Source organism: Buceros rhinoceros, unplaced genomic scaffold, assembly GCF_000710305.1.
Source record: "Buceros rhinoceros silvestris isolate BGI_N320 unplaced genomic scaffold, ASM71030v1 scaffold10655, whole genome shotgun sequence".
Classification (NCBI taxonomy): Eukaryota; Metazoa; Chordata; class Aves; order Bucerotiformes; family Bucerotidae; genus Buceros; species Buceros rhinoceros.
In genome coordinates this window covers 51627-64360 of record NW_010412304.1, presented here as the reverse complement: position 1 = coordinate 64360, position 12734 = coordinate 51627, and the positions used below count along the sequence as shown (strand labels likewise).

The 12734-nt window shown below is 34.5% G+C and overlaps 1 protein-coding gene across 1 annotated transcript in view; it reads right to left on the bottom strand.

Annotated features, from left to right (window-relative positions):
- Window positions 1–12734, bottom strand: part of MALRD1 (MAM and LDL receptor class A domain containing 1) — a gene marked incomplete at its 5' end in the record, with an annotated part of 84107 nt that overhangs the window by 21812 nt on the left and 49561 nt on the right. Inside the window, 3 exons of the mRNA XM_010136341.1 lie at window positions 3112–3359; window positions 8045–8258; window positions 9137–9247. Of these exons, the coding sequence (XP_010134643.1) occupies window positions 3112–3359; window positions 8045–8258; window positions 9137–9247 (573 nt within the window). The remainder of the gene's footprint in view (window positions 1–3111; window positions 3360–8044; window positions 8259–9136; window positions 9248–12734) is intronic.

The following is a 12734-nucleotide window of genomic DNA, read 5'->3' as shown; positions in this document are numbered from 1 at the left end:
AGAATTATAACAACCACTTCTGTTTGTAACTAGTTTTTGGATACTGAAATAAAACTGGAAATGTTACAATGTAAAAACATACAGAAAATACAATGCTCCCCAAAAACAAACAGCGCCCCTATCATGCCTACCATAAAGGAATTGCTTATACTAATTACATCTTTCATAATTTTTATTTTCCCTTGGATTTCTATCCTTTTTGAAGATGCAGCTGGGTTGGCGAAAGTCTTGTATACAAACAAACCTTTTTTTTTTTTTTCCACGTATGTTGCTTTATATTTGCGGATGCATTTTTTTTCCTCTGTATGAAACTCTTATCCCATTGATGTAACCATACATTCTCCATTGATCTGAATGGGCCTGAGATCTCAAACTAAGGATGTTGTAATATATGATGCAGCATTTGCTTCTGTAGTAACTCACAGAAAGGAGTAAAGTGCTTTAAGAGACTTTCATCTGCTAAGATGAAGGTCTGAGTCTTGAAATAACTTTTTCATTCATACACTTTCCTTCACCAGAAATTTAATTTCCCTTGGTCAATTGCCTAAATGAAAGTTTCAGAACTGGTCAGAACCCTCAAAAAATGTCACTATAAAATGTCATGAATATGACTAACTCTTTCAGGCCTGAAACCATGCGACAAAAGTAATAGTTTCCAATAGTTACATTTCAAGCATTTCATTGCATTTAATGTGTGATACATCATAAATATTCAGATATGAACCTGTCATTCTCAGCTATTCTGCATTTCTTTACTGCTCATAGATAGAAGTTAAAAAGCAGAAAAGCATAAAATCAGATAAGGTCAAGAAAGAGGTGTTTTCAAATATGATGATAGAGAAAGAAACAAACACCTCACAGCTCATGCAAGTAGAATTTTTTTAAATATATATATATAAGGTAATATAGAAAATTAACTTAGAAAACATGAGATCATGGTGAAATTTTGAAGGTATCTTATAATGGCTAGATTAAGTTTTGCTACTGACATATTGAAATTAATCAAGTTTTGTCTGGATCATAGAATCAAGCCAGTTTTGTTTTATTCTTCCTGACTTGCTTATCTTTAAAGAGTTTTGGGAGTTTTCAAACAGCCAGAAGAATTTCAATCAAATGAACTGCTTGCAAATCTCAAGCATAAGCAGAACTGCTTCCAAGTTTCAGACAAACTCTTTACAGATTCTGATTTTTCTCATGATTAGTGAGCACAAGGTAAATGGAACTAGAGGCCAATGACTGGGCAATTTGAACAGAGATGTCATCTGCATATGGAGTAAAACTGTTCAGGTCTATTTCAGTCTAAGACAACCTTCATTTGATGAGAATAGTGTGATGATCACACAACCGGTTTATTTCAAAGGCTTTTTAAAAAATGACTCCTCATCACCAAAATTATCCCTTGAGATAGCTAGTTATTATGGAGATGTATAAAGGTGAGCTTACAAAATGAGACAGCTGAGGACAAAAAATGCAATGTAAAAAGATTACATATCCCTTTTAAAGGCAGAAACTCGATAAAATTTTACATCTTCCATAAATGTAAAGACACTGATTTCATCTCTTCAGCAAGTAACTAGACCAGCACCTCCAACAAACGGATGGAGCAAGAATTCCAAGTTGTGGCATCGGTAGTGGAGATCCTCCAAACGCTGGAGAGCAAAGTAGCTATTTTATGGTCACATCATTAAAGAGTTCTTGAGCTTATTTATCTGGGTAAAGTTAGATAATCAACAAACATTCCTGTTTCCAAGTTAGGCTGATCTTCATGTGTAACTAGCAAAACAATTAGCAAAATATTAGCTTGAATATGGCTTTTACTCACAGTAGTTCCAAAATCCTTTACCCTAGATTCTAGACTGGCATATGACTTAGACCACTCTGCATTTGTTCACACTTCTTTTCAACTATAACAACTCACAGAATGGAGCAGAATAGTTTTAGGCACTGTATAATCTGTTAACATGATGTTCTAGGTCTTAATTAACTATTTGAGAGATTAATACCTTAAATCAAATATTGAAATATCTTTATATACTAATACCTCCTTTTTCTCTTCACTACATATTTTTGTTTTGTTTGTTTGTTTTTATCCCCAGATCTCTTCTTCAAATCTGGAAATCCATTTCCAAATTTACCTCTAAAATGTTAAGCCTTACTAATTTTCTTAAGACCCTATAAATTTTTCTTTGTCAATTTTCCAAAGGCTAAAAGTACCATTTTCCCTCCCATAGCAGCTCCATTTATGCACAATATTCCTCATATTCTTCACCATATAAATAATATATAGACATTTTGTTAGCTCTGTTTCTAACCACTATTTTTAAATTATTGCCAATTTTATTAGTAACTAGAGTTACTGGCAATTATTAATGTTTAAATCTCCGGCTTGTGTTTGACACTGATGCTAGAAACTAAGATACCACTTATTTTTGCCTTCACACTTAAAGATCATGAAAATTTGGAAAAAATAATACAGAGTTCAACTTGCCAGAAAATTCATTTTTTCAGCATGTTGTTCCTGTAGAAGATTCTGATAGATAAGTTCTGAAAGATGTCCATGAAATGACAAGTTACTGTTTTAGAGAAGACCATAAAAGAAGTATCAAAACAAAAAAACTGTTTAATCTAGGTTTGTAAGAAAATTATCAAGCTCAAATCGCTACAATGTATAATGTGTTTTGAAAAATAAATGTTTGCTTTTCTCCATTTTCTAGAGACAGTGTCAAAGTCTTCTGTCATGCATCCTTTCACTTGTAGTTGTACTCTTTAAAAGCCAATCGTTACTGTATTTATACACATTTTCTCCATAAAATCACAAACCATGACACGTTTGTATGCTACTTAGGGTGACTGTCACATAAGACATATCCTAAATCAGACACTGCATTCACTGTCAACTTCATCTGAATCTCCCAGAATACTTATTTACTCACAGAAAATATTCTTCTCCAGCAACAGCTTACAAGTTTTCATATGATTTCAAGGAAACAAGATCAGGCCCTGACTCTTCCACAACATGGCTTGTTTTTTCTCCAAAAAATATACATTTTAAGAGTATTATGTCATTGCACCTTGGAAATCAAATTCTGCATTCCACACCCCTGCCCATACCTTGCAGTTTTTATTCCTTCTGCTTAGGACAGGGCTAGAAATCCTAGCTTTCTGTCCTGGCAGCTGAAGAAAGGAACTCTTTATAAAAATAAAATGACCAGATGGCTCTTGCAATGTATGATCAGTAGCTGGTCCAGTGCCCATTTTTGTAGTACTGCTAGTTCTGAGGTTCCAGTCAAAATCATCATTTTCATCTTGTATCCATCCACAAAGATCAAACTCAAAATTGCAGTGCCCGATAGAGGTACCTGAAAGACATTTGCACACACTTGAAAAGACAATTTTTTTTCAAGAAGTTAATTAAGTATATACATTACAACCTAGTACTCAAATCCATTAAAAAAAAGCTTCAATATTAAAAAAAAATCCATATATCTTATTAAACAGAGGTGGGTCCTCAGTGCTCTTATTATTATAATCAACAGAGTCCTGGCTATAAAAGTAACCAAATATAGCAATCTGGTTTAGATCAAGCTGAATAGCTCTTTAAGGTCTTACAGGCAGAGGATATTTGATGCCCTCCATAGGGCATCCAAGACATCTGCAGAAAACTAGCCTTTTTTTGGAAGAATGTGTTAAGGTCAGGTGAAAGAGATAAGCCTATATTCAAGTAAGAGAAATCCATCTGAATTAATGCATTGTGCACCATAAAGACACAGCCTCCATACAGAAACATATAGAGAAAAATGTAGGTGTGCTAACTTTGAGCTGAATCACCCCCATAGTTAATTTACTTTTGCATGTTCCCAGAAGAGTTCACATATGTATTTCCTCAGCCAATACGCAAACATAGATTTTTATCTCAATTTCTCCTTAAATTGTATTTAATGCTTAGCAAAAGAGAAAGTTATCTTAATTTTGGTTCATTTTTAATATGAAAAAATGCGTGTGCTCTTTACCTATTTTCCAATCTTGAATGTCAAAACAGTCAGCATGGTGAGTCAACTGTTCATGCAAATTAAGGTTAAGCAAAATTACTGCACTCCAGAAATTTAAGCTGTGTATTTTTTTCCTTTGTGCACCTATAACTTCATTAAAATGATTACCAAGTAAGACTAAACTTGCTAAAATAAGCTGACATTTTAGCAGAGCCTTCAAGAGACTTTTGACTACAACCTGAATATTCTTATTATTGCTAGAAATGAAAGTGCTTTGATAAATTTGGAAACCATATGGATCATTTGGTCTGACAATATAAGTAATAACAAAAGCTCTCTCATAAAATGTAAACAGAACCTGAGCCTCTTCTGGGGTCTAATGAAGTTCAGCCACTTAAAACTAGCTTTATTTAATTGGCAGCTGGTCAGAAGTCTCAATAATGAGGCCAAGGAGCAAAAATCCAGGGAGTCCTCACATGGACCAAACCAGCCAGCTAACTCTAAAATTTTAGGCTGAAATCAGATGAAAGATTTCTTCCTTGTATATTTTTTCTGGAGGTCATAAAGCTGAGAAAGAAGCTAGAAACTTTTAATTAAAAATATGGATTATTTGGTAATATTGTTTCACTGTCTTTTAGCTTTGTCTGCAAATATGATGCCATCTGAAATAACAATTAAAAAAACCCCAAATCTGATAATTATTATATAATATGATTATCATTTATGCAAAACATACATTCTAGTTTACCTCAACCGAATGTAACTGCCCATAAAATTTGTTTCTCCTCATCCTTTGCCATATGATCATTCAGTTACTTAATCTTTTGGGTTCCTAGTTAAAGAAGTTCCTTCAATCACTTACAAATTCCACAGAGTCAATAAAATTAATGTCATTTTATTTCAGACTTGTTTTCAAGAATTGAGATCTTAAGGCAAGAGGATTGAATATCCCTGTTAGTGCTGTATATACCACAGGCTATCTAACCTAAATTTAGATGTCCTTGTAGGATTTCTATAGTCAACAAATTAAATTACTCATATCTATAGGACAATTTATCTAATCTAACTCGAACAACCAATTTTAGATTACATGAACATCAGCCTGAAATTGAGTCACAATACTGATGAAAAAGGGAACTTATGTTTGCTTAGAAGCTCAAGTTACAGCAGATGATTGTGTATATTACTTGCACATTAAACATTTCTGTGAAGAACTATGAACTCTTAGTAATGAAGTACAAAAGCAAATTAGCTGAATTAGTCTACTGGATGATATCTTAATACTTTAAGAAATACATTTAACTGTAAGTATATGAATTGTGTTACATTGGTCCAAAAGATGTAATGAATCTTTGTAATAAATTATGTAATTAAATGGTTTAAAGTTTAAACTGTTTTAATTCATATTATTCCCAACAGCTATGCCTACATGAACAAGAAGTACAGAGGTATAGGAGCAAAACACCTGATGCTGAGGACCTGATGTCATTTAAGGAGGCAGTGGAGGAAAGAGGACAAAGGTGCTAGAGACTGAGCCTGTAGGCTGAATGACCACTAGTGATTAGAATATATTTGCTGCCCTTCTAGAGCTCAATTTATTTTCTGTGGAAAATATCTAACAAGTACAGCCACTTGCACTGGCACTAATCCATATTTCAGACTGGAAAAACACTACTGCCTCACAGCCTTTTTCACAAAATATAGTTTACTAGATCTTAAACAGCACCATTTCTACCTCCAGAAGGCACGCCCAACTGTCTAACCAGAGCTGTCTCAGAGACCTTCCTCTGATATACTGACGACCTCAAGAAGCAACCTCAATATGGCAAATCCTGGCAGGTTCTGAAGAAGGTTAAAGGAGCGCGACCAGCCATTACCACTCCAGCACAGTTGTGCTTTATTTCGCATTTGATGTCATGCAACTAGCTAAAGAGAGTCCTCTACAAAGCAAATAAAACCGAGGCACAGACCTCGCTTTAAGAGATATAGTTTATATCTCAGCAGCACTGCCTTTATCTAGACATTTGTCTAGACATTATCATGTGATATAGTCCTCTTAATATGCTGGAGTTTCAGAAATATAACACAGATTAGGGCCTAGTTTCTTTCAATATGGTGCAGAAAGATGTGGTGATTCTTCATGCCCACACCAAACCACATCTACAGAGCTAGAGCTAGTGCCTGCTGCTAAAAGGTACTTTGGAGATGTCTGGAAGCTGCAGTTTTTGTGGTTTTTAAACACAGTTGCCATTCTTGGGCAAAACTGCCCATTTCTTGTTTTCTGTGCTTTGACCTATCATGCTTTGCCCTACTAAAGATCTTGCCAGGTTTCTGATTTTGAGGTTTTCAAGCTACCATTCTATGGCTCAGCTGTGAAAAAGCGACTCTTCTCTGATGCCTGAAAGGAATTAAAAAAATCTTCACAAAAGAGTGGAAATATGTGTTTTGTATTGTTACGTTCTCTTTGGAGGCACCCTGCCTCATGAGAAAGCTGGGAAAACAGAACTAGCATTGTTCTGTTAGGTATGTTTTTAGCATATGTTGTATTACGTTTTTCTACTTTATTAAATGCATAGGGCAGAGGCAGCGCCTATAAAAGAAACCCGAAATTCTCCAGCATGTAGTGGAAATTTAAAGCAACATACCTATTTCAAAACTGAAAAAATAAAAGGAAAAAAAAAGGAAAGCAAGAATTCCTGATACCGTTATTGAAAATGCTATTGGATGAAGCACTCCCAGACCTAATGTGGAAAGATGTAATTTGTCACCAATTGACAGCACAATTAGACACTATGAAATGGGATTAATTTTTCATGTGATACAAAATCCAAGTTTCACCCCAGTAATGATCCCTCTGCTCTTAAGGCTCTGTAATACTTCAATGTAAAGCTTCCTGTTAAAACGCAGTCAGGAAAATTCCTAATTTGTTACTTTTTTAAAGAATTTATATTTAATTTAAAAATCATAAGTCAAAAACACCCACTTTACAGGAAAGCATTTTATCTGTGGGACTGTTACTGTTCAACCATTTTCCAATGAAGAATCAGAATTACATATTTATTTTAGGGATTTGATGTAAATCACATCAGCCCGTTAGAACAGTCTTTACGTGGCTGATGGTGTTTCATGGAAAATACAGATAATCTCAAAAAGTCATGGGTAAACAGCTTTTAAATACATCATAAAATAAAAGCCAAAATGTGACAATCTTTTTCAACGAAGTAAATCCAAAATTTTAGTTGCGGAAGGTCTGTACTTGTCCCCATATAGCTTAGTGACATGCTATTCCTGGTTTGGAAATAACTGAGAAGTTTAATAGTATGAAAATGATTTGCAAAACGCCGTCCCGTTGCAGTGTACCTTAGCTTCATAGGGTATCAGCAAACCTTTGATTCATAGGATTGTATTCACTGAGAATTTGATAAACTGTATTCATAATCTCAATAAAAATGAGGCAACACATTCATACAATACCAAACAATGCAGATTTGATTGTGTGAGCATTTTCCATGATTGTTTGAGAAAAAAAGAAAGTGCTAGTACTATATATTGTGATCCATTTCTCCAGAGTAGAACCCATTTGATATGAGATATCATTCCTTGAATCTGATACTACAGATGCTGTTTCTTGGTATCTCATATAAAAACAGAATTGTACAGTATTCAGATTAAAATTATTTGCTAAGAAACCTGACAATCCTGGAAATATCAAAGGAGTCAGATCCCTCATATCCCACAGGTATTACACTTGAAGTATTTTTTTCAACCTTAATACATTCTTTTCATTTGGAAAGCAGGAGATTTTTATTCCGCTTTTAAAGACAGCTGCTTTCTGAGTTAAGAAGTTCACTAGCAGCTCGTTTAATTTTCTATAATACGATTTCAAATTAAATAATAATAATTTAAAAACCTTAAAAGCCAAGGAATGGAATTAAATTATTACCTTCTTGTTTGCTTTCTTAGCAGATGAGCTGCCAAAAGTATTCAAGTAATAACAATTCACAGCAGGCACACTTATTTATGATAATTATACTTAAAAAAACTACAATACTTACTGCAAATAGTAGGGCTCTCATCTGAGTTATCTGCACAGTTGTTTACAAAATCACACAGATTATCCTTTGGAATGCAGAACTTGTTGGCACATGTGAATTCCTCTGCTGTGCAAGGTCTGCCTGGGATGAGCAAAGGGGAACAATCTTCAAAGGCAATATCATCCAGAGCCACGTCGCCCATGTAACTGACACCACGTTTTGCTCTGAAAACAACCTAATAGAAATGACAGAGTTATTACTTTAAGACACTGTTAAGATATATAAAAGTTTATACATGCAGCATGAACAGAACAGAGACTATGATGGTCCTTGCAGACTACTGTTTGTCCAGATCTGTCACTATAGTTATTGAGAGACCATCTCCTAACATCAATCAGGAACAACAAGAAGAACCACCAAGGAAAAAAAAAAAAGAAAATGAAAAACACAAACAGATACTAGTCCCCACTAGTCTTGAATTAATAGCAGGGTTTCTACCTACTTCCGCAAAATAAGAACAAAAAACTCCTAGTCTGGGTCATTCATCAGTTTTTCCCATGAATGTAAAAAGAATATTAAGGTTTCATTAAAAGCCATCCGAGACAAAGTTCCAGGAAATGTAACACATTTCTAAATATGATCCTGGCTGTGTCTGTGGTTTTTTGGGGTTTGTTTCTTTGTTTATTTTTTTAATAAGGATACAATTAAGCATGGCATACCCATGACTAAATATCTCTAAGAGGCTTAGGAATCAGCTCATATTTCAAAGCAAACATCATGCTCAAGAGTCTTTCTTCCAAAACCAGATTTAATACTACTACACATTAATGTGAAGGGAGTAGAATAATTCAACCTGAATTGTATTCAAGGATAGAAAGGATTTTCTGTCTTAAAAGCGGGTATCAATCTGAAATTGAGGTAGAGAGCAATCTCCAAAAACTTGTGTCCAGCTTAAACAACCAATCAGACAGCCAAAAAATTTACAGTTGCTGTTCAGAAGAGGAGGCAGACTATGTGTATGGGGCAAAAAGCGAAATAAGGAGATAAAGAAAGGTTACGGTAAAAGTACCTAAACCCAGCTGTCCAGGAAGTACATAATATAGGAATACACACCTGAAAATTGTAACGAATTCCTAAGAACACTTCTGCTCTGTTCCACTGGGGACCTTGGCTGCCATGCTGAGTCCACAGTTTAGAAGTCCTGTTACCAGCTTTACAGAGTATCTAAAAAGGAAATGATTGTAGGTTACAAAAAATCATTCTAATACCAACTCACTTTAGGTCCCTTAATTGTTTACAAGGGTACAAGAGTATCTTGTATAATTTATCTCTATATCACCATTAAATATCATAGAAACATAGAATGTCTGGAGTTGGAAAGGGACTCAAAAAGATCATCAAGCCCAAATCCCTGCTACTTACAGGACTACCTAAAAATCAAACCAAGAGCATCTCTCAGACGCTCCTTGAACTCTAACAGACTTGGTGCTGTGACCACTTCCCTGGGAAAACTGTACCAGTGAGCAACCACCCTCTCAGTGAAGAACATTTTCCTAATGTCCTATCTGACGTAAAGGGATTTGCCCATGTAAATTACTGTTCTAAGGAAATAACGGTTTGAGATTTTCCGATCTCATAAACGCACCCACTCTAGTGTCTTACGTGGACTAACTTATTCCATTAATTCATCCAGAGTGGCTAGCCACAATTAAAAATTGCTTATTAATGGGTCAGGATCCATTTGTACAACATGGAAGCAGCATTAACAACAGAGGTACCAAAAAAATAAATTAGTTCATTCATCCGTATATATTGCTCCATTCTGGCGGAGATTTTCTTGTCCTGATACTTATGAAACATTTTTTCTTCTATAAATAAACACCCCGCCCCCTTTTTTTTCTTCTAAAGACCAAATTTCATCTGTTCGGTCGATGGAAAACTCAAACACCCTGACCCTTGCAAACAGTCATTGAACTGGAGAAAACTGACACTTTTCCACATGAGCACAAAATCCTAAACATGCTTTGCTTCGATCTCTTGGGCATCCAAACTCAACTGAGCTGACAATAACTACAAGATGGGTGTTTGATAAAGCATGTCAAGCTGTGTCTCCAACCAGTGTTTGCAGAGCTAAACATCAGTTTGTCAGGTGCTTGAACAACTTCTGCTTTCAAGGATTTATTGTTACTGTGTATAATCTTCTTAGGGCAGCCCATGCATTTCTTATCTTAATGAAAAGGAAGGATTTTTGAAAAAAAATTATGCTGTCCCATGAATGCGTGTGATATTGCATAACAGGTTCTGCCAAGCTAACAGCAGATCCTCACACTGAAGAGCTTTCATTCCAAGGTAACAAAAGAAGCAGGTGTAATATATTAAATTGAATAGAAAAACAAAGCGACACCTGGCTTTACAGACAAGAAGAACTGCTCACGGAAGACATTAATTTTAAAGGGAAAATAAACAAATGAGAGAAAAAGGGATTGCAGATACTATTTGAGAGAAGAGAGGGTGCCGGAAAAGAAAAGGTTTATTTTACACACACACACAAACTGTATAATTTTATGAATATAAGTATGTGTGGCTACATAGACAAATGCACGTGCTTTTACATACACTGTAAATTACCTACTAATATAAATCCAAGTCCTTCATCAGAAATTCGTGTCTTCTACCATATCTCACTAAAGTTTATAATTTTGGAGCTAAATAGGGCCATAAATTTATGTGCTATTGAAATCTGATCTTTCCATGTACCCTAACGCATTTTGAAGCCCTTTGCATTTCAATTACATTGCAAGTTATTGAAAAAGCACATCTAATACACATGACAAGTCGGAGAGCAGAAACCAAAAAAATCCAACAAATATTCAAACTGAGGTAGCGTGATTAAGTGACAGCTAATCAATATTTAAGGAAGTCATAGAAACATGGGAAGACAGGCATTCATGCAAACCTCAGTAAAGTCTTCAGCATGTCATACACAACATTCAACGGCATGGATGCAGACTAACACACAAAAATCCAAATTTGTGAATTAAGTAAAAATGAAGTAGTCTTGAAGGAAGAGATGGATAAAAGGCCTCTAGTAATTTTTAAACACAGAAAAGATTCACATTCATGTATTACTTAGAAACTATAGAAGAAAATAATGAGGAATTACCTAGTTTTATATTCTGAGTTATTCTTACATTCATTATTAGTTGCTTAATTGAACAATTGAAAAGAGAAATATTTACAATGTTTAAAATGCAAAAGTTTTGTGATTTTCCTTTAGTACACCATACAATTAATTCAGTTATAGAGACAGGAAAAATCGGTTAAGGAATGGAGGGAAATAGTAGTATTCTGTGTTGAAACTGAGAAAAAAAAATCTATATACATTTTTTTTGTGTGTGTTCTGGTAATACTGAGCATGGTTCCACAGAATTTGTTGTTAATTTCTACAAAGATTTGGGTGGACCTGATTTCTACTAACTTGGGTTCCTACACTGTAAAGAAGCTCTGGACTCTGAAGTAAGTGCAAAGAAGTCTCAAAACAAATTGACCTTTGCAGAGTCTTAGAACTGGGGACAAACCATCTTTATACTCTGATTTTGCACTCATTCTGATGAATTAAAATTTGACTTCTTGCTAAGCAGCCTAGTAAAATCTTTATTTATATTTGTTTAAATTTTTGTATTTCTTTTTATTTTTTTATCTTTATATTTTTTAAAATTCAAAAAAAATTGAAAAAACATAAAATGTGCTTCGTCTAGCAAGTCGCATGCATGGGGGGAAGGACACCACATCGCAGATTTCAGTTTTAAATGTCAAAGTACATATTAATTTCATCTTCAAGGCAGTCAAATTCTGCCAGGTTTTTATTACAATTTGTTATTGGAAGTAACTGAGCAAGTGAGAATTTATTTGTACAATTAAGTCCACATGCAGTGGCCACACCCAATTTGATACTGAGTGCACAGGTGACTGGGTAACCTATCCTGAGTACTTTTTTCCAATCCATTTCTGAACCTGTAGTTACTGTGTAATGTTCCTGGGAAATCCCATTACAGTTACTCACATGTGTGGCAAAAACACTGTTGAAAACAACATTGCTGTTTTATTAACTCACTTTGCAGTGACTCATTTGATCTACGAGCTGCTGGATGACTTACATTGCTTTTAAGAAGGTGCATTTATTTTAAATGGAGTGAAGAAAAGGGTATGGATAAGAAAGCTTGTACTCATATCCTGGAAATAGTTCAGTTCTGCTTACATTAATATATATAACCTCTGAAAGATAGACATTAAACTTTTTGAGGGTTAAGCTGTTTCTACAAAATTCTACAACAAATTTTAATACAATTCTTTTTTTAATACTTCCATATTCAGCCAAAGACTTTGATGTCCAAATATCTACTGGTGCTTTTCATTGTCAAAGGATATCAGCACTTTCTTATATGGAAGTTCCAACTACAGTATGTCTATAAAGTTAATCATTTTTTATTCTTGTAGAAAGTTATATTTTCCTCAGCTTACTTGAATTAATACTTCCTTCAGATCATAGCATATTGAAAGCAGTGGACTGTTAGTAATTGCTCATTTTCATTTATTAACAGCCTAGGATTTAATGAAACTAAATTACAAGGCATGAATTTTCTCACAGCAATTTAAGGCAGAAAAAAAAAAAACAACAAACGAACCCCAAGAAACAGAACATTTTCATACC